The sequence below is a fragment of the Neoarius graeffei genome, chromosome 14 (assembly GCF_027579695.1).
Source record: "Neoarius graeffei isolate fNeoGra1 chromosome 14, fNeoGra1.pri, whole genome shotgun sequence".
NCBI lineage: Eukaryota > Metazoa > Chordata > Actinopteri > Siluriformes > Ariidae > Neoarius > Neoarius graeffei.
Genome location: NC_083582.1, coordinates 71,005,473 through 71,026,849, shown reverse-complemented (window position 1 = coordinate 71,026,849; position 21,377 = coordinate 71,005,473). Strand labels below are relative to the sequence as shown.

Sequence of the window (21,377 nt, the reverse complement as noted above, 5' to 3'; positions counted from 1 at the left end):
GGTCAGGACTTTGACTTGGCCATTCCAAAACATCAACTTTATTCTTCCTGAACCATTCTTTGGTAGAACGACATGTGTTTAGGGTCGTTGTCTTGCTGCATGACCCACCTTCTCTTGAGATTCAGTTCATGGACAGATGTCCTGACATTTTCCTTTAGAATTCGCTGGTATAATTCAGAATTCATCATTCCATCAATGATGGCAAGCTGTCCTGGCCCAGATGCAGCAAAACAGGCCCAAACCATGATACTACCACCACCATGTTTCACAGATGGGATAAGGTTCTTATGCTGGAATGCAGTGTTTTCCTTTCTCCAAACATAACATTTCTCATTTCAACCAAAAATTCTATTTTGGTCTCATCCATCCACAAAACATTTTCCCAATAGCCTTCTGGCTTGTCCATGTGATCTTTAGCAAACTGCAGACGAGCAGCAATGTTCTTTTTGGAGAGCAGTGGCTTTCTCCTTGCAACCCTGCCATGCACACCGTTGTTCAGTGGTGTTCTGATGGTGGACTCATGAAGATCTAACATTAGCCAATGTGAGAGAGGCCTTCAGTTGCTTAGAAGTTACCCTGGGGTCCTTTGTGACCTCACCGACTATTACGCACCTTGCTCTTGGAGTGATCTTTGTTGGTCGACCACTCCTGGGGAGGGTAACAATGGTCTTGAATTTCCTCCATTTGTACACCATCTGTGTGACTGTGGATTGGTGGAGTCCAAACTCTTTAGAGATGGTTTTGTAACCTTTTCCAGCCTGATGAGCATCAACAACGCTTTTTCTGAGGTCCTCAGAAATTTCCTTTGTTTGTGCCATGATACACTTCCACAAACACGTGTTGTGAAGATCAGACTTTGATAGATCCCTGTTCTTTAAATAAAACAGGGTGCCCACTCACACCTGATTGTCATCCCATTGATTGAAAACACCTGACTCTAATTTCACCTTAAAATTAATTGCTAATCTTAGAGGTTCACATACTTTTGCCACTCACAGATATGTAATATTGGATCATTTTCCTCAATAAATAAATGACCAAGTATAATATTTTTTGTCTCATTTGTTTAACTGGGTTCTCTTTATCTACTTTTAGGACTTGTGTGAAAATCTGATGATGTTTTAGGTCATATTTATGCAGAAATATAGAAAATTCTAAAGGGTTCACATGCTTTCAAGCACCACTGTACGACTTCCTATGTGTCAATAATATTAAAGGAGATACACAGAACTTTTTATTTGTAAATAAATTTGAGTGGATAGTATCCCCATCCTTAATTATTGTATGCTGCATAAATGGGAATAAAAAATATATATTTTTGAGAGTTAAAATCGACCGCAAAGTTGGCATTCGAGCTGCCCCGCTGAGCCAGCCAGCCCTGAGTGCGTGATGTCACAGCGGTAACCGGTTTTAAGGCCGAGGCCTTTGACAGCTATAGACCAAAGTCACACAAATAATTTATGGTGAAAGTAAGAAATACCGTTACCGACTTGCTCAGCTAAGACTGATTTGACTTCATTGATTGTGGGTTGACTCTCATTAAAACAGGATGGGTGTTATAACTTATGCAACATGCATGTACATGCATACATGTTCACCGATAAAACATAAAAAAAGCTAATTAAATAGTCAGATAAACTGAGACAATCACATTCTGAAGCAAATTAAATAATATTTTACCGGTAACTTAAACGCACAATACAAGTTACATGCATTAATCTAAATGCAGGTAAACAATGTGATTTTTTTTTTTTTTTTTTTTTTTTTAAATCCAAATGAGTCGCAGCTTACCTGTCTGTGTTCTTGCTTCTCTTGAAGGCTGATTTTGTGGCCGATTGTTTCAAAAATAATCTGACTTTCAGTTGTTCTTTCAGTTCTCTGTTCATTTGCTTCTTCCATGTAAGGGTGAGATGGCAGCAATATCCAGTGCAGAAATCAGACGGCTGCTCCACTCATTCTCCATTTTCTCCATATGGAGTACTCCGCCATTACTGCTCAGCTCAGCGGGGCTTTACATTAACTTTTTTGCTCACCGGCCACTGTGGCTAGTGATTTTCCTGAGTCACTAGCCATTCAGCCTTTTCATTAGCCACAATTTTGTTGCCAGGAAATCAGTTTTTTCTTCACCATGATGCGTTAAAGTTTGGAAGATCTAGATTTAATTATGAATGGCAGCATATAATGCATCTCTTCAGTAGCACTCAAGTATTCAGTGCCGTTAAGGTAGTTCCCTACATGAAAACATGCAACCAATTCAGACAAAAATATAAACAGAGTATTCTGTTTATTGAACTCAAATTCAAGCCCCTTACAATATGAAATAATAATATGAAAAATAACATTCAATACAACTGAACTGATTCTAATATTAAAAGTCCAATTCAAAACATTTATCAATGAAAAACATTTGATGTTTTGATATGGAAGTATTATGTGTATTATCAAGTATTATTATGTATATTATGTATTATCTATTGTGTGTGTGTGTAGAGAGAGACATTAAATGCCCTCATTACATTCATCAACAGACGAGTCTGAATGGTCCATGAAAAATGGTCTTCGTGACCTGAGGCTTTCAGCAGGCCATAAGTTGATAGCTGGGGCGGGATCAACTTCTTTCCAATTGCCTGAACGTTTCTAAACAGCAGCTCCATCCTCTCCAGCTCAGCCAACTTCATGATAGGGACTTGAAAGCAATGCTGTCCTGTAGTGAACCAGCCATCTTCGCCTGTTTTGATGTTATGGTACCGATGTGTGCATTTGACTTTTCGTGGTCCTTTATAGTTTCGAGTTTAAAATTACTGGTGCCTGTCTTTGCCAGACTTTCTACAGTCTTTGCAGTCCAGGGTATTTTCGGTTTTGCTATGAACTAGCGAATCTCGCCCTAACTTCCATTTGTCATTGAACTGTCTTATCTTCCTATTAGCGTCTTGTTCAGCTATGAGGCCCCCGCGGTCCGGACCTCGGTCATTTTTAAGAGCTGAAAATACATTTGTATGCTAAATATTCAACTGGATAAAAAAATAATGACATTAAAACGTCTCCGTAAAAAAGTGCATTGTTTAATGATGTTAAACGTTGATTCTGTCTTCTGTGTCTGTTTCGTGTGCGCGGCTCTGAGACCAAGAACACACAAGCGAATGAGTGCGCGACTCGGGGGAGGAACGCAGTGCAGGAGACATGTTTTTTTTCATGGGAACCATCAGCGCACTTTCATGAAGCTGTTCAATTTACATTTTCGAAGCAGCGCAGTTGTAGCCTGCCTTGTTTGTTTGTGATTTTTAAAAATAAATCATTCGATAAGCCAAAGCAATAGAGTGGAAAGTTTCAACTTGCGTTTGCCTTGGATAACTTTGCCTAAAACATGGTGGTGTATACTGATTTTTTTTTTTTTTTTTCCCCCAGAAAATATTAAAAAAAAATATATATATATATATATATATAATATAATTTTTTTTTTTTTTTTGTGTAGGTGTAACGGATGCCAGATTGTTAATGTATCTCAGTTACATAGGCTACATGGTTAGGGTATCTTTTGTCCTCATTGCTTGGGCCAGATCAAACCATTAAACAAGCTTAAATTATTCTTACTCTTGCCACATACATGATTTTTTTTTTTTTTTCAAAACTGACAATATTCAGTTCAAACACCATTAAAAGTAATTTCAGGAATAGATCTCTTGTGTGATGTGTAATTCACCCTTCTCATTTAAATGTGTCAAATTTTTCGGCGCGCGCTTTTGCGCATCACGGATCTCGGTGATTTTAAAATGCTGCTCCGGCCCTGCTCATCTCTGCCCCTTTTTTCCTGAACGGCAGGGTTTGAAACTCCAGCTATATGCCACCACATAGTGCGCTTGTCAGTCGTCAGCAACTTTTGTTGCTTCGTTCATTAACCGCAGGTTACCGTATCATTGATTTGATTTTTATCTGAGACGTTAACGAGCGTTCTAAACAATTCTAACATGTCAGAATGTTTATGCAGGTGCTCATGGGAGTTGTAGGAGCGTAATATTACATTGCAATGCGTTTATTATATCAGATGCCTTCAGAGAAAACTACAATTAAAATATATTGTCATACCACAGAATAAACCACCCGCCAAAGTGGCCAGTGAGACTAAAGTTGTTACCCGCCAAAGCCGAATTTGACCCGCATTTGGCGGGTGGGCGGGTGCTAATGTAAAGCCCTGCAGCTCAGGCACTTACTAAAACCCGGGACAGGATGTCACTGGTTTTAGCAACAACCACGGGGAGGTCACTGCCCGAGCAATATGTCCCGTTCCATCCCAGGTTTTACCAACAACCCTCGGCTCACACTCTGGGAGAACTGGTGCAATTGAACTTGCTTTCCTTTTTAAAAAATAAATAAATAAAAATAAATGCTTTTTCCTTTTCTTGTAGTTTTATTTAATTGTTGGTACTGCACCCTCTTTCAATACGGGCTTATAGCCAACATTCTTCAACAGATCAGAGGTCTCGTACGAGTCTTCAGTAAAACGTGCAGGGCAGAGGAGAGGCCACTTCGTAGGCGCCCAATATGCCCGTGAATTTCTCACAAAACGCGTCCAAATCTTTGCAGTTTGAACATTTCTTGGGCCATGAATGCAACGTAAATCCACCTTCTGTCGTGTTGCTGCACCCGCTAGCAACACATCTACGTGGCATGGTGATAAATTCGCTCAAAATGGAGGATCGGAGTTGCAGCAAGCTCTGTGTTTTAGTATAGCGGAAATAGCGATGAGACCGATAGACTTCCTGCTGTCAAGGTCATTCACTCAGACCGCTACCTATATGAATCATTTGTCATAAAAATGACTATATTAGATTTATTGTTAACGCTTAAAACTATTCCTGTGCCATTCTTGAGGTCTCAAGGCATTTATAAACGAAAGTGAGGCCATGGTTCTGCGTGTCTCATTTAAGCGTTTCTCTATCTTGAACCGTTTTCCCAGTCATGAGCCTCTGAAAACCTGTGACCTTGAGTTTGACCTTTCATGGTGCCAAATGAAAGTCCATATATGACTTCCTATGTGTCAGTAAGTATCTGTCTATCTTGAACCATTTCACAGTTATGAGCCTCTGAAAATCCATGACCCTGCGTATGACCTTTCAGGGTCACTCAAGGTCAAAGGTCATGGTGCCAAATGAAAGCCCATATATGACTTCCTATATGTTGGTAATGATAAATGGTTAAAGATGGGGAGATGTTTTCAAGTTATAATGGTAAATATGCAAATTTTAGCAATGACCTTGATCCCCAACCGTGAAGAAAACCGAGAGATACCCCATCATGTAGCATATCGATGGAAGCAGAATTGAAAGATGAACGTTTTGGAATTGGGTTGAAGTAAATGTGATGAATATGAAGGAAGATGTATCGTGAAAAAAAAAAAGTTTTTGACCTTTTTTTGGTGACCTTGACCAGATGACCCTCAATGTCAGAGGTTCTATTTGTGACCAATGCACATCTATCCTGAAAGTTTCATGAAGACTGGTCCAGCCGTTTTCCCGTAATGTTGCTAACAAAGAAACCCCACCGAAAACAATACTTCGCCCCCTGGTGGCGAGGTAACAGCACTAATGACCTAATGCAGGTGAAGCACATTTTCGTCTCAAATCTTACAGTGGGAATTTCTGTCCTCAGCCATACTTCTCATTGCCCTCCTCTCCCCTCCCCAGTCTCTCACAACACCTGATTTTGTGTAAAGGGTTATACACTCATACAGTGAGCCATTGTTTCCTGCTGCCAGCATCACGTCCTGTAGTGTAGTGTGTTTAAGTGCATTTAGGTTGGTTACCTAACAAACAAAAATTAAATCCAGTTCTGAGTAGATCCTGGAAGCTTGAATGAGGGAGTGGGGGACACTGGGACTGGATTTTGACCACCATTTCTACTGCCCTGTTCATGCCTGATTTTTGGAGGTCATTTGAGAGAACTGCAAAAGTTTACCAAGAGGGAGGGAAAGGGAGGGGAGCGAGAGCGAGAGAGTCGGAGCAACTCTGTTGAAAGAAAGAGCTGCCAAATTCCAGAGCAAACAGTCAGTAACGGAAGAGTGATGGAAACATGGAGAAGCATACAGAGCAAGCTGCTAGATAAAGAATATTGATTTTTTTTCCACGTTTTGGAATAAGAAGAGGTCAGGATTTAAAATAACAGTATGCGATATGTTTTAGTGTAGTGCAGATGAGGTGTGAGGCCTGTTCACACTGCAGGTGAAATGCTTTACAGATGCGAGGCAGTGTGTGTGAAGCAGTTCCCAGACCGCAGACGATTGCAATGAGTGCGAGTCGGGGTAAAAGAGTTACAGGGTCTCGAGGTGGAGCTGGTCTTGTTCGAGCTGTGCCTGCGAATCAAAACAGCAGAAAGAGCCAGAGGAAAAATAGCCATCCGGTATTTTGCTGGCATGGCGACATTTCCGAGGATCAGTACGTCCCAACACGCCGGCATTCAGGCTGCAGGTAAGATCTCGAGGCGTAGGTAGTTAAACAGCGCTAAATGACTGTTTATCTTGGAACGGCATTTCATAGAGAACAGAGAGAACATTTTTGATCATGGAAAATGTAACATAAATACATGCATGGGTTGGTAGCTTGTAATATTGAGAGGCTATAAGAAAAGTTTCAGGCATGTTTGACCATTTATGAGAAAGTTGCGAGAGTTTTTGTATCGCTGCTCTCATGCCACCAGTAGGCTGCCATGTAGTCTGTTGGAAGGGCGATGCATGACGTCACTTGGGTGCAAGGCTGAGTGTCGCTCTTGAGTACTGAAGGGGTGAAGCAGTAATCAACTTCCACAGACAAGATGGCGGAAAGTGACTCGGAAGGCTGACGCATCGCTGCCATCAGTTCGGTTTTAGGGGGGTCTTGAACGAATGTACAGTGCTCAGCGTAAATGAGTCCACCCCCTTTGAAAAGTAACATTTTAAACAATATCTCAATGAACACAAACAATTTCCAAAATGTTGACAAGACAAAGTTTAATATAACATCTGTTTAACTTATAACATGAAAGTAAGGTTAATAATATAACTTGGATTACACATTTTTCAGTTTTACTCAAATTAGGGTGGTGCAAAAATGAATACACCCCACAACAAAAACTACTACATCTAGTACTTTGTATGGCCTCCATGATTTTTAATGACAGCACCAAGTCTTCTAGGCATGGAATGAACAAGTTGGCGACATTTTGCAACATCAATCTTTTTCCATTCTTCAACAATGACCTTTTTTAGTAACCGGATGCTGGATGGAGAGTGATGCTCAACTTGTCTCTTCAGAATTCCCCCACAAAGGTGAAGGCTACAAGATCAGCAAAGCTTTACTTATCAGTCAGAATACTGTAGCAAAAGTGGTACAAATATTTAAGAAAGATGGAACTGCAACCATCTCACAGAGACGTCCAGGTCGTCCATGGAAGTTAACACCTTGACAGGAGCGTCTTCTGATGAGAAGGGCTGAAGAAAATCGGCATGCAAGTTCACTGCAGTTATCTAAAGAAGTAAAAAGCCAAACTGGGGTGACTATTTCCCGTGACACAATACGGCGTACACCTGCAGAGGAATGGCATGCATGGATGCCGTCCACGAAAGAAGCCTCTCCTAAAGCCCAGGCACAAAAAAAGCCCACCTAGAGTTTGCCAGGGCCCATGCTGACAAAGATGAAGACTACTGGGACTCTATACTCTGGAGTGAGAGACCAAGATAAATGTTTTTGGAACTGATGGCTTCAAAACTGTATGGCGTCGCAAAGGTGAGGAATACAAAGAAAAATGCATGGTGCCTACAGTGAAACATGGTGGTGGCAGTGTCCTTATGTGGGGCTGCATGAGTGCTGCTGGTGTCGGGGAGCTGCATTTCATTGATGGCGTCATGAATTCACAGACGTATTGTTCTATACCAGGGGTGTCAAACCTGATCCATAAAGGGCCTTGTGCCTGCAGGTTTTCATTCCAGCCATGCAGCAGCACACCTGACTTGGCTCATTCAATCAACTGAACTGTCTTCACACAGTCAAATACTTGCAGCCACACCCACCCTTGATTAAAGGGTGGGTGTGTCAGTTGATTGAATAAGCCAAATCAGGGTGCTGCTGCATGGCTGGAATGAAAACCTGCAGCCACACGGCCCTTTATGGATCAGGTTTGACACCCCTGCTCTATACTGAAAGAGAAGATGCTACCATCACTCCGTGCCCTTGGTCGTCATGCACATTTCCAACATGACTAAACACACATCTAAGGCCACTGTTGGATTTCTGAAGAAGAACAGGGTGAAAGTGATTCAGTGGCCAAGTATGTCTCCTGATCTGAACCCAATCGAACACCTATGGGGAATTTTGAAAAGACCAGTTGAGTAACACTCTCCATCCAGCATCCGGTCACTAAAAGAGGTCATTGTTGAAGAATGGAAAAAGATTGATGTTGCAAAATGTCGCCAACTTGTTCATTCCATGCCTAGAAGACTTGGTGCTGTCATTAAAAATCATGGAGGCCATACAAAGTACTAGATGTAGTAGTTTTTGTTGTGGGGTGTACTCATTTTTGCACCACCCTAATTTGAGTAAAACTGAAAAATGTGTAATGTAAGTTATATTATTAACCTTACTTTTTCCCTTTATAAGTTAAACAGATGTTATATTAAACTTTTTGTCTTGTCAACATTTTGGAAATTGTTTGTGTTCATTGAGATATTGTTTTAAAATGTTACTTTTCAAAGGGGGTGCACTCATTTATGCTGAGCACTATACAAAGGGTCCAATACTATGGAAAGAAATCAGAATAGCCCCTTCAAAAAGGCCATGTGATGTGGTTCGTGCTGAGCGATAACGGGACATCGAGTGATCAGTTAGCGCATTTGGTCTTCCTAATGCGAATATTGTAGATCTAAACAGACAGACTGATAATTACTTTTACTACATTAAAAGCAATATAAATACCTCTTCAATATTGCCCTCCCTTTCATGTTTTTGTGTACTTGCACGTTCTTTCAGAGCCTTGCCCTTGCTATGTTCGAATTTTGTTGGCGCTGCATCTTTCTTCAGTCGTCTCTGTCTCTTCTGGCCTTCTGCCACACCGACGTGCTTGGCGTACAAATCCTCCTTAAAACTGGTATCCAGAAAGTGTGCTGAACACAAGCGGGAATTCGCTGTAGGAACGAAGCCCACCCTTTTCATGTTGACTAGCCATTTCTTGAGCAAGTCTGTTTTTTTCAAGCAGAAAGCCATAGAACGTGCGGCCATGCTGCTGACCTGATCCAGTCCTGCATGTGCACCCGACCGCTGCACAGCTAGGCATTTTGTTCCCTCTCGGACATCGAACAGCCTTCTTGAAAGGTTTCCCTGCTTAGTAAGGTCTGTTTGAGACCAACAGTGTCCTTTTAGCGCAGGAAAATGGTGAAAACAACGGTTGATGTCATGTAATACAATCCCAATGCTTCAAGTCTTACTCGCCATGCGGAGCTTCCATGTGCTGCGCCCAAGTGACGTCAGAGCATTGCCGCAAATGATCGGGGGGGATTTTTCAGATTTGGTTAAAATATTTTCAATGGTGGCATTTATGAAATCATCGATGATGGGGGAATTCTGCATAGAAACTGACTTTCGGAGATGGATATCTTTGTTGTGTGAGCTCCTTATTTTCAATTATTGGCATGAATCATTAGTTTGTCATAATCTTATCTTCATAACTGTATTTTAACCATGTGCTTTCTTTTCCTTTAATAAGGGCCTGAACTTAAAATTTAAGATTAACCTGTGAGTTTAGGAAAACAATTAGGATAGTAGTATACAACAATGCAAGGATTAATTGGAAAAAGAAAACTACAGCAGGTGAAATTTACAGAAAGGCTAAACATGCTTTAATTGGTGTCTTAAATATGCAGATCTTGAATTCATGAAGCCAAGTTTGGGCCGTGAATTGCAGCTTTTCGTTCGTTTTTTTTTTTTTTAAGCTGTCGTGATCACCTTTTCTTTAATATTCTCTTCTGTTGTTACTTGCACTCACCCTTTTGTGACTATGTTCATCATACGTTGCTGAGAAAAAGTCATTCCCCTCCTTCCTTTTAACATGCAAGAGCTGATTTTCTGAGAAAGGTAATAAACCTCTCTCATAACTTGGCTTTTCTTCTCCAACAGGTTGTTTTAAGCTGTGGTTTGCCTTCTCTTGCTTTCTCTGACAGTTTTTGAGTCCGTAAAGATCTTGAACCGCTGTTTGTTTTTGCTCTGTGGATTTAAGGTGTGAGTCACCGATAAAAGCAGCAGCGCTTTTTAAAAAAGCACTGCTGCTCAATAAAGCCCTGGAGTTGAGTTTCCCAAGAGCACTGGACCGTGTCCGAGATGTAAAAATGTTCAAAAAATGTTGTGCTTTAGAGAAATCATTACTGATCTTTTTATAAAAAAGATTTAGTGGCAGGTTGTGTGATGTAACATTGACATGCACTTTTCATTGTGTTTATTTGGAGAGGGGTGGCGTGGTGGTGTAGTGATTAGCACGGTCACTTCACAGCAAGAAGGTTCTGGGTTCGAGCCCAGTGGCTGACGAGGGCCTTTCTGTGTGGAGTTTGCATGTTCTTGCCATGTCTGTGTGGGTTTCCTCTGGGTGCTCTGGTTTCCCCCACAGTCCAAAGACGTGCAGGTTCGGCTAATCGGTGGCTTTAAATTGACCGTAGGTGTGAGTGCGAATGGTTGTTTGTCTCTGTCTGTCAACCCTGCGATGACCTGCAAGCCTCAAGGCCAGGCATTGCCCGATTTGCCCCATCAAGACGCTCGGGCAGAAATATTTGGTTAGGCCCATTCGGGCACACCTATGGTGGGCTTCTTTAAGCACAAAAATTATTTTTCAAGCAAGTACATTATAAAAAACAAGATGTATTAACCAGCATTCTCGTCTCCCCTGTGACTGCCATTTTGTTTTTTTTTGCTTTTTCTTCCCGATTTGTAACGGTGATTCTGATTGTGCACGTGCACCTGAAGCGAGCCATTTGTGCTTTTCATCACCTACAAGTGGTCTGAAGCCAAGCGAAGATGTCCAGCGTCTGTTGCTGCTGTTCGAAGAAAACTACAGCTAAAAAAGCTCTACTACCAGATTACTTGGATAATCTTAGTCAGAAAGAAGTGCAGGATGGATATATGCGGAAATTAGAGTTTATTAGTGGTTACGATGCGTACAAAATTCCTCAAAACGACTGGCGTGATGGTGCAGATTAGTGGCCTAGTGTTAGCATTAGCTACATGTTGGAATATACATTCTTTTTCCCGAAGAGTCCCGACACAGAACAGTTTAAAAAAAAAAAAAAGCAAGAAAACCTTCTTTGTGTAAATACTTTTTCCCGACATCAGCATTTGGAAGCAGAATGTTGCGAAAGCCAAAGCATTTACTCCAGCCTGAACTGTGGGCTGGATGGTATCCCCACCCGTCCATGGCTCAGCAACCCCAAGGACTTCTAGTTACACAGCTATCTGCACTCTATCATTTATACAGTGATGGTTATTATTGTTTAAAACAGTATCTGAAGTGTTATTTGACTTTCAAACAATGTTGTAAGATTTTATTTAAATTTTATCTAATAGTGGATGGAACAATAATTACAAACTCGAACAGAATCCGCACATTCCAGTTGTAGCTATAGTCGTACGGTAACTATAATCATTCTTGTAATAATAAAAGCTAGTGGTAAGTACATTCAATAAATGGAAAGACATGCTTTTGTGTCTCATAGTAAACCACAATAAATATATTATCATTTACATAGTGAATTATCCCATAGTTTAATTTCCCCCTAAATGCGATGACGATCTGAATAAGACAGTACTGCAGTACAGACTCCTGTTTTGTAATGTTTTTAGTTTTATAATTCATCTTTGCAATATTGCTAGTCATTGTTATAGGCAAAACAAAGTGTGTTTGTGTATCCTTAACTCCTATATAAAAAGACGTATTACGTACTTGTACCATGCGCAAGTCTTACATGTATGATATTGATTTATGTTTCATGTTTTCAGGGCTTGTCTTGATCTTCTGTTGCAGAAATAAATGATTTTTTTTAATATACTTCTGTTTAAACAACTCAATTAGGCTATACCTAGAAAACATATCAGTATTGTCTTGAACCGTGTACTTAAACTTGCCAAAATACCGCAAAATTTTAGGGCAGAAGGAAATTTCAAGGGGGGCAAAAAAATTGAGGCCATTTAAGGGGTCAAAAGTTAGCATTGAAGCCTGCCCTGGTGGGGTCCAGGGTGTACCCCACCTCTCGCCTACAACCCCGATTCCAAAAAAGTTGGGAAAAAGTACAAATTGTAAATAAAAACGGAATGCAATGATGTGGAAGTTTCAAAAATCCATATTTTATTCAGAATAGAACATAGATGACATATCAAATGTTTAAACTGAGAAAATGTATCATTTAAAGAGAAAAAATAGGTGATTTTTAAATTTCATGACAACAACACATCTCAAAGTTGGGACAAAGCCATGTTTACCACTGTGAGACATCCCCTTTTCTCTTTACAACAGTCTGTAAACGTCTGGGGACTGAGGAGACAAGTTGCTCAAGTTTAGGGATAGGAATGTTAACCCATTCTTGTCTAATGTAGGATTCTAGTTGCTCAACTGTCTTAGGTCTTTTTTGTCGTATCTTCCGTTTTATGATGCGCCAAATGTTTTCTATGGGTGAAAGATCTGGACTGCAGGCTGGCCAATTCAGTACCCGGACCCTTCTTCTACGCAGCCATGATGCTGTAATTGATGCAGTATGTGGTTTGGCATTGTCATGTTGGAAAATGCAAGGTCTTCCCTGAAAGAGACATCGTCTGGATGGGAGCATGTGTTGCTCTAGAACCTGGATATACCTTTCAGCATTGATGGTGTCTTTCCAGATGTGTAAGCTGCCCATGCCACACGCACTAATGCAACCCCATACCATCAGAGATGCAGGCTTCTGAACTGAGCGCTGATAACAACTTGGGTCGTCCTTCTCCTCTTTAGTCTGAATGACACGGCGTCCCTGATTTCCATCAAGAACTTCAAATTTTGATTCGTCTGACCACAGAACAGTTTTCCACTTTGCCACAGTCCATTTTAAATGAGCCTAGCCCCAGAGAAGATGTCTGCGCTTCTGGATCATGTTTAGATACGGCGGCTTCTTTGAACTATAGAGTTTTAGCTGGCAACGGCAGATGGCACGGTGAATTGTGTTCACAAATAATGTTCTCTGGAAATATTCCTGAGCCCATTTTGTGATTTCCAATACAGAAGCATGCCTGTATGTGATGCAGTGCCATCTAAGGGCCCGAAGATCACGGGCACCCAGTATGGTTTTCCGGCCTTGACCCTTACGCACAGAGATTCTTCCAGATTCTCTGAATCTTTTGATGATATTATGCACTGTAGATGATATGTTCAAACTCTGCAATTTTACACTGTCGAACTCCTTTCTGATATTGCTCCACTATTTGTCGGTGCAGAATTAGGGGGATTGGTGATCCTCTTCCCATCTTTACTTCTGAGAGCCGCTGCCACTCCAAGATGCTCTTTTTATACCCAGTCATGTTAATGACCTATTGCCAATTGGCCTAATGAGTTGCAATTTGGTCCTCCAGCTGTTCCTTTTTTGTACCTTTAACTTTTCCAGCCTCTTATTGCCCCTGTCCCAACTTTTTTGAGATGTGTTGCTGTCATGAAATTTCAAATGAGCCAATATTTGGCATGAAATTTCAAAATGTCTCACTTTCGACATTTGATATGTTGTCTATGTTCTATTGTGAATACAGTATCAGTTTTTGAGATTTGTAAATTATTGCATTCCGTTTTTATTTACAATTTGTACTTTGTCCCAACTTTTTTGGAATCAGGGTTGTATAGTCAGCTGGGATAGGCTCCAGCTTGCCCGTGACCCTGCACAGAATAAGCGGTTACGGATAATGGATGGATGAATCGGAGAGCCTAATTGGGGGAAAATGTACATTATAGTACATGCTATTTAATTTTAATGTAAACTAGTAAATGTCTTTCCAAGCACAGTAAGAGAATTTATGGGGTACAAGGATTTTGTTTTAGCTTTAAAATCAGTGCATAGTGTGTTTGACTTTTTTTAGATTTACAACCTGTTTATTATTTAGATAATTTCTTATAGGTTAGGGTACGAGGCTCATCCTATACTTGGGCTATATTTAGTTTGCTGTAATTTTAGTCTAGGTTTGTGGACAATAACCCAACAAGAATATAAGCATCTTATGGGGAAATTTGACTAGCCTCGGTGAGGAACACTGTATATTTTTAACTTTTATCAGAAAAGTCAAAAGGTTATATTTAGGTTTAGGTGTAAACATAACAGTAGCTGGCTGCATTAATCATTGTCAATGGAAGGTCCTTACAAGAATACCAAGGCCGTGTTTTGTATGTGTGCACGCGTGTGTGTGTGTGTGTGTGTGTGTGTGTGTGTGTGTGTGTGTGTGTGTGTGTGTGTGTGTGTATATAGAGAGAAATCTGCACGGCTGGCTACAGATGCGGTCTTGGATCAGGAGCTGAATGAGCGTTTGGGACTGGGAAGCAGCGACACGCTAACCAGCAGTCACCGTGCTGACCTGGAGGCTGCCAAGCGATTGGCTAAACGGCTCTACAACCTCAACGGGTTCAGGAAGTGTGACGTCGCTCGCCACTTAAGCAAGAAGTGAGTGAATGAATGTCAGGAATTCCAAATGCTTCTGCTTATGTGTGAGCTGCAGTTGAGACGTAAATATCTGAACAGGGGACACACACGCATATAACCTTTTATCATGTTGGTGTGTGCTTACTAACAGTTTTTTAGGCAGTAGGTCTCAAAATTATGCCAAATAAAGGTACAGTGGATATAAAAAGTGTACGCACCCTGTTAAAATGATCGGTTTTTCTGATGTAAAAAAATGAGACCACAGTAAATAATTAAACTTTTCCCACCTTTAATGTGACCTATAACCTGTACAATTCAACTGAAAAACAAGCATCTGTTAGGGGGGAAAAACGTAAACGTACAATAAGCTGGTTGCATAAGTGTGCACACCCTTAAACTAATACTTTGTTGAAGCACCTTTTAATTTAATTACAGCATTCAGTCTTTTTGGTTCGGAGTCGATCAGCCTGACACATCTAGTCTTGGCAGTATTTGCCCACTCTCCCTTGCAAAAGCGCTTCAAATCTGTCATTGTGAGGACATCTCTTGTGCACAGCCTTCTTCAGGTCACCCCACAGATTTTCAGTTGGATTTAGGTCTGGGCTCTGGCTGGGCCGTTCCAAAACTTTTTTTGGGAGGTCATTGTCGTGCTGAAAGATGAAATTCCTCTTCAGCTTTCTAGCAGACACCTGAAGGTTTTGGGCCAAAATCGACTGGTATTTAGAACTGTTCATAATTCCCTCCACCTTGACTAAAGCCCCTGTTCCAGCTGAAGAAAAACAACCCCAAAATATGATGCTGCCACCACCATGCTTCACCGTGGGGTTGGGGTTCTTTTGGTGATGCGCAGTGTTGTTTTTGCACCAAACATACCTTTTGGAATTGTGGCCAAAAAGTTCAACCTTGGTTTCATCAGACCATAAAACATTTTCCCACATGCTTTTGGGAGAGGTGATGCGTTTTTTTTTTTTTTTTTTTGCAAAATTTATCCGGGCCTGGATGTTTTCCTTTGACCCTACCTCATAGTCCAGACATATGGAGAATACAGGAGATTGTTGTCACATGTACCGGTAGTACACAGCCAGTACTTGCCAGAAATCCCTGCAGCTCCTTCAGTGTTGCTGTAGGCCTCTCGGCAGCCTCCCTGACCAGTTTTCGTCTCGTCTTTTCATCAGTTTTGGAGGGACGTCCAGTTCTCGGTAATGTCACTGTTGTCCCATATTTTCTCCACTTCTTGATGACAGTCTTCACTGTGCTCCATGGTATACAGTATCTAATGGCGTGGAAATGTTTTCGTACCCTTCTCCTGACTGATACCTTTCAACAATGAGATCCCTCTGATGCTTTGTAAGCTCTCTGTGAACCCTGGCTTTTGCTGGAGGAGGCAACTGAGTAAATGTCTGAACTTTATTTGGGGTTAATCAGAGTCATTTTAATTGATGGCAGGTGTGAACCCAAAAAGACTGAATGAATGCTGTAACTAAATCAAAAGGTGCTTCAACAAAGTATTAGTTTAAGGGTGTGCACACTTATGCAACCAGCTTATTGTACTCCCCCTCCCCCCCCCCCCCCAACAGATTTGTTTTTCAATTGAATTGTACAGGTTATAGGTCACATTAAAGGTGGGAAAACTTTTGAGATTATCTATCATGGTCTCAGGTTTTTCTAATGTAAAATATCATTTTAATGGGGTGTGTACACTTTTTATATCCACTGTATGTATATTTTACACGGATTTCTTCTTTAATTACTCTGACCCTGTGTCCGAGATCACTCACTCGTTCACTTCTCACTATATCGGGAATTACTATATAGTGAGCTCATTTACATAATTACTGTCACACAATTAAGACGTGCCAGATCAGTCGGCTGGTGGATTTTCAAAATAATAAATACATGCATGTGGTTTTGTGATAAATCCATATTATCTCATTATCTCTAGCCGCTTTATCCTTCTACAGGGTTGCAGGCAAGCTGGAGCCTATCCCAGCTGACTACGGGCGAAAGGCGGGGTACACCCTGGACAAGTCGCCAGGTCATCACAGGGCTGACACATAGACACAGACAACCATTCACACTCACATTCACACCTACGGTCAATTTAGAGTCACCAGTTAGCCTAACCTGCATGTCTTTGGACTGTGGGGGAAACCGGAGCACCCGGAGGAAAGCCACGCGGACACGGGGAGAACATGCAAACTCCGCACAGAAAGGCCCTCGCCGGCCCCGGGGCTCGAACCCAGGACCTTCTTGCTGTGAGGCGACAGCGCTAACCACTACACCACCGTGCCGCCTAAATCCATATTATACTGAGCGTATTTCCAACATTAATAAATACAAAGTACTTTGTGGTTGCTGCGTCTTTCAGTTCTTTTAAATCAAGGCTGAATACTTTTTTTCTTCTTTGCCGCTGCCTTTTATTCAATCAAATTTGAAGCTTTTGATTTCTTTCAGCACGACTGCAATGCACGATGGGATATATTGCTTGGTTCGCGACCATCGGTTGTACACTACTTTTTGTGATGCATTGTGGGATATTTTGAGTGCACTATAGAGTGCTCCGAGATGATGCTAAAAATAGTAACCATGCGGTCAGCGCGGCCATCTTGGAAGTCACTCGCTCCAGAGCGCGCATAGAGTACGCATCATAGAGTAAACATTCACCGATTCGTTTCCGCGTTAGAGGGCTTAGAAGCTTTGATTTTTTTAAGAATTTAGACATCCGAAGTGATGGAGCACTACTGTGAAAGTTTAGATAAGCAGGCACGGGAGCGTTATGCTGAGAAGGTACGTTTCATTGGGAATGTAGATCCATACACTGTTAGTGAGAAGGAATGGAAAGCTGACCCCAGCTTGTTGCCGCATAATTATCAATTATTTTAGTCAGTGAATAAAATGTAGGCCTAGTATGTAACTTGTACTAACAGCATGTGTACATAAACATTACTAGGCCTAGATCTTAAATGCCATTTGATGCAACAATGCACTGCAGTAGACATAAGCTACCTAATGTGACAAATATATCCATTAATCATTGCTGAAAGTACATAGAAAAGATAATAGTTTGTATCACATTTATTTTAGTAACTATGAAATTCAAGACAATTTAACCTACCTGTCACAAAGTGATCAGAACAAATCCGGATACAGTCAAGTTGTCCTAAATTTGATCGGTTGATGGCAGCCAGCCACTGTCGTCTCCTCCGCTTGCTTTTCTCCTGTGCTGCAATTCCCTGGTTTGTCACAACTTTGGGGAGTCTGTGGAAGCTTTTGCCACCCTTTTCCCCCCGGCTACTACAGCCAACAACGACACACGTATTCGGCATTTTGCTTCGCTGAGCAACAACAATGCACTGACACAGCGACGTTTGACTTCCAATATGGCCGCCGCCGGGTTCGCGCTGATCTCGAAGCACTCTATATAAGGTGTAATAATTCTCACTGTACGTTCAGACAGCGCTACAAAATGGCGACCCCCGCTATACAGTCCACTATATAGTGAGTAGGGAGTGATTTCGGACACAGGGTAAGATGCATCAGTGGATATATCCATGTCGTACCAGGGCTTTGAACCGGTTCAAGGAACGAAAACGAAAACCGGGAACTTTTTCTATTTCACATGGAACAGAAACGAAACCAGAAACTTTATTATTTTTTATGTTCCGGAACAGAAACGCTTATTAAAAATAATGGTAACCGGTTAATACCGGTTTTTATTTCGTTCCTCAAAGTTTCTGTAGCCTACAAAAAGTCATTCTTCTCCTGCGCAAGTTTCTATGACCCGCTGGGGTTCACTTCCTGTGTGACAGTCGCTGACTGAATGGAGAGAGCGGGAAGGTGGACTACTAGTGAGTAAGTGCATTACTGAGTGTCTGAGCAAAGAAGAGCCTGAACGATGCAACCTCCCTATTGGCTGTTTGTAAAAATGTATCAGTTGTTGCCCTTCCCACGGGAATCATCGCGGGCTCGAGAGACGAGACCTGACGAGTTAGTTCGTTGGTAGCAGAACAAAATGTCTGGACACAAATCGGGTTTTCAGAAAAGGAAAGAAAATAAACGGAGGGTCGAAAATACAAAAAAGGAGGCAGAAAATGCAAAACGAGTTTTAAGGTAGGACAAATAGTTACTTTTCTGAGGCAGCCCGCCGTGGCTGCCTGCAGGCTTATTTATTATAGCCCATTTAGTTAAAATAGTTGATATAAAATGTTTATAGTTATGTGATGGTTGTCCTGATTTAGACTGTGTTTTTTTTTTTGGGGGGGGGGGGGTTGCGCGATGTTGCACCCGGGTCCAGATTAGGGCAGAACCGGCCCTGGCTACATTTCAGGTGTAGTTTATGTATGTATGTATGTATGTATGTATGTATGTACTTGCATAGATGTGTACTTCCAATATGGCGCCTAACAAAATCTCGCGGCGCGGTGACGTCATGCGGTAGCCCTCTATAGGGCCTAACTAGCCTTTGGTAACACACTAAACGAATTATCTTTTTCATTTTTGGCACTTTTTCTGTTTGTGTAGATGGGAAGACATACTGAGAATCCAAATCACCAACATTTGAAATAATAATTGTTTTGAATTATTTCTTGTCTTATTTAATGAAGGTTGTAATAGAATTAGCCTACATTTGGCTTAAGCTGGATGAGACAGAGACATAATTTTATAGCCATTTGTTAAACAGCTGACAGGGAACGTAATTAACCGTTCCGGGAACGAAATTTTTTTGTTCTAACCGGTTCGGGAACGTCTATTTAATGGTGGAACCCAAAACTGGAAACGTTAAAATTCCGTTTCTGTTCGGAAAGAACCAATAGGAAAAAAATTCCGGTTCAAAGCCCTGTGTCGTACAAACCGTTTCAAATCCGCAGGCTAGTTTAACACCATGGAATTGATTCTGTGGGTGAAAGATTGAGCAATAAAGATTTTAATGGGTACAGTAAATACTTTTGACTGTCCATAATTGACTACTGGGTTTAATATTTGACCTGGTGAATTATAATCATCAAATGAATCATTAAGTTCATAAAAATAAATGGTGGCAGAAAGATGACCCCAGAATGACCGGAGGCACTAGTTGGATGAGATGGTGTACAGTAAAATGACAAATATATCTAGAAAATAAAAATCTGCGACTGAACAAACCAGCATGCGTGCACAATTTTTCCATTTGCATCAGTTATGATTGTGCATATATCAAATAGGATGAAAGAAAAACACACAGAGGGACGGACCGGACACTGAGTACTGCACTCTTACTGAGCAGTTTGATATGACAGCAGGCTTCTGTTAATCTCCAGACTTTGTTCTGCTATATCCGTCCCTCTCTGTATCCCTTATTTGTGCTGTTGGATCAGTTTTTTGGACAGCCAGCGCTGCTCCGCTCCATCTTTGTGTGTTCAAGATCTTTCTCATATCTGACAGATGCACCACGGGAACAGCAAATCCTCTCACCATGCTTTCCTGACAAACTCTTCTTCAAGAGCTTAATCTGACATTAGTCTGTTATTTGATTTTCTCTCGCGCTCTCTTTCTTTGTTCTCACTCCTCTCTTTTTGGTTTCTATTTTTGTACAGTAATGACTTCAGCAGGATGGTTGCACAGGAGTACCTGAGTTACTTTAACTTTACAGGACAGACTTTGGATCAGGCCCTGAGGTTAGTGTGCTCGATGAGTTTTCTTTAACGAATATAAATAATCGAAATGGTCCGTGTGTGTCTGAAAGTATCGGCTGCGATATCTAAAAGAAGGACGTCATGAGCTAGGGCGTAATTTTGGGTAGGGACGCTAGGGACGTGTCCATACCAATATTCAGCCGCTACTGTGTAATCACGATCAATAAAACCGATGTCCTAACCTGATCAATGATTATATGGCACACAAAGGGTTAAATGTATGACACTGCTAATAATCCCCCCTCTAACGTAGATATCATTCTCTGATTAGTTACCTGTTTCTTGCTAACTTACATGGTTGGCTATCCCAGCTGTCACTCCATCTGCTGTAAAAGCAGCACACTTCCCACAGCAGCCGTGACTACCCGCCCATCAACCCCCCGTATCTCGCACGTACACACCTGACCTACCCCACGCACCACCCACTCTCCGTCAGCCTACAAGTTGAGCTGGACTTTGATGTCCGTGCATGCTTGCCCTACGACTCGCATGCTGACTTGAGTATCATGGACGACGGCCCCCCCCTCACAAGAAACAAGACATTCGTTCATTCTTCTTCAAAGTCAAGAATGTAAGTGCAGGGTTTCCGTCGAGCTTTAAAAACTCAACAAAATCCTTTTGATGTATGGAAACCCTTCATAAAAGTATTGCTGCGGCTCCTTAGGCAGGTTTAGCAATGTGACAGGACGCATCAGAGCTAGGCTACTGCATAGCTGCAGAGAAAAGGAATGCTGGAGCAATGTAACTTGGTGTTAGATCATATCCTCGATGAATGAATGTTAAATTTATAGACCTAATGGTTTTACAGAATGTAAGTAGTCAGATGTAGGCTACTGCATGGCCATGCAGATGTGCGACTTGCATTTCAGAATCAACAGCGTGACAGCCGCTGAGTCTGCTGCGTTCACCGTTTTACAGAGACCTCTTTCTACTACTACTAGGCTAGGCTAGATACAACAAATCCATGGTCCTTTACTGCCACCTACAGACGAATATTAAAGCTCTGCCTTGGATCACTTTTGTGTCCCCACCAATGTCAAAATCAAAGTTACTCC

The 21,377-nt window shown here is 41.4% G+C and overlaps 1 protein-coding gene across 4 annotated transcripts in view; it reads left to right on the top strand.

Annotated features, from left to right (window-relative positions):
• LOC132898581 (PH and SEC7 domain-containing protein 1-like) overlaps nucleotides 1–21,377 on the top strand; it is a 164,690-nt gene that overhangs the window by 52,618 nt on the left and 90,695 nt on the right. For all 4 annotated transcript variants that reach the window (XM_060940291.1, XM_060940294.1, XM_060940292.1 and 1 more), the window contains 2 exons: nucleotides 14,480–14,671; nucleotides 20,224–20,304. In XM_060940291.1, the coding sequence (XP_060796274.1) occupies nucleotides 14,480–14,671; nucleotides 20,224–20,304 (273 nt within the window). The remainder of the gene's footprint in view (nucleotides 1–14,479; nucleotides 14,672–20,223; nucleotides 20,305–21,377) is intronic.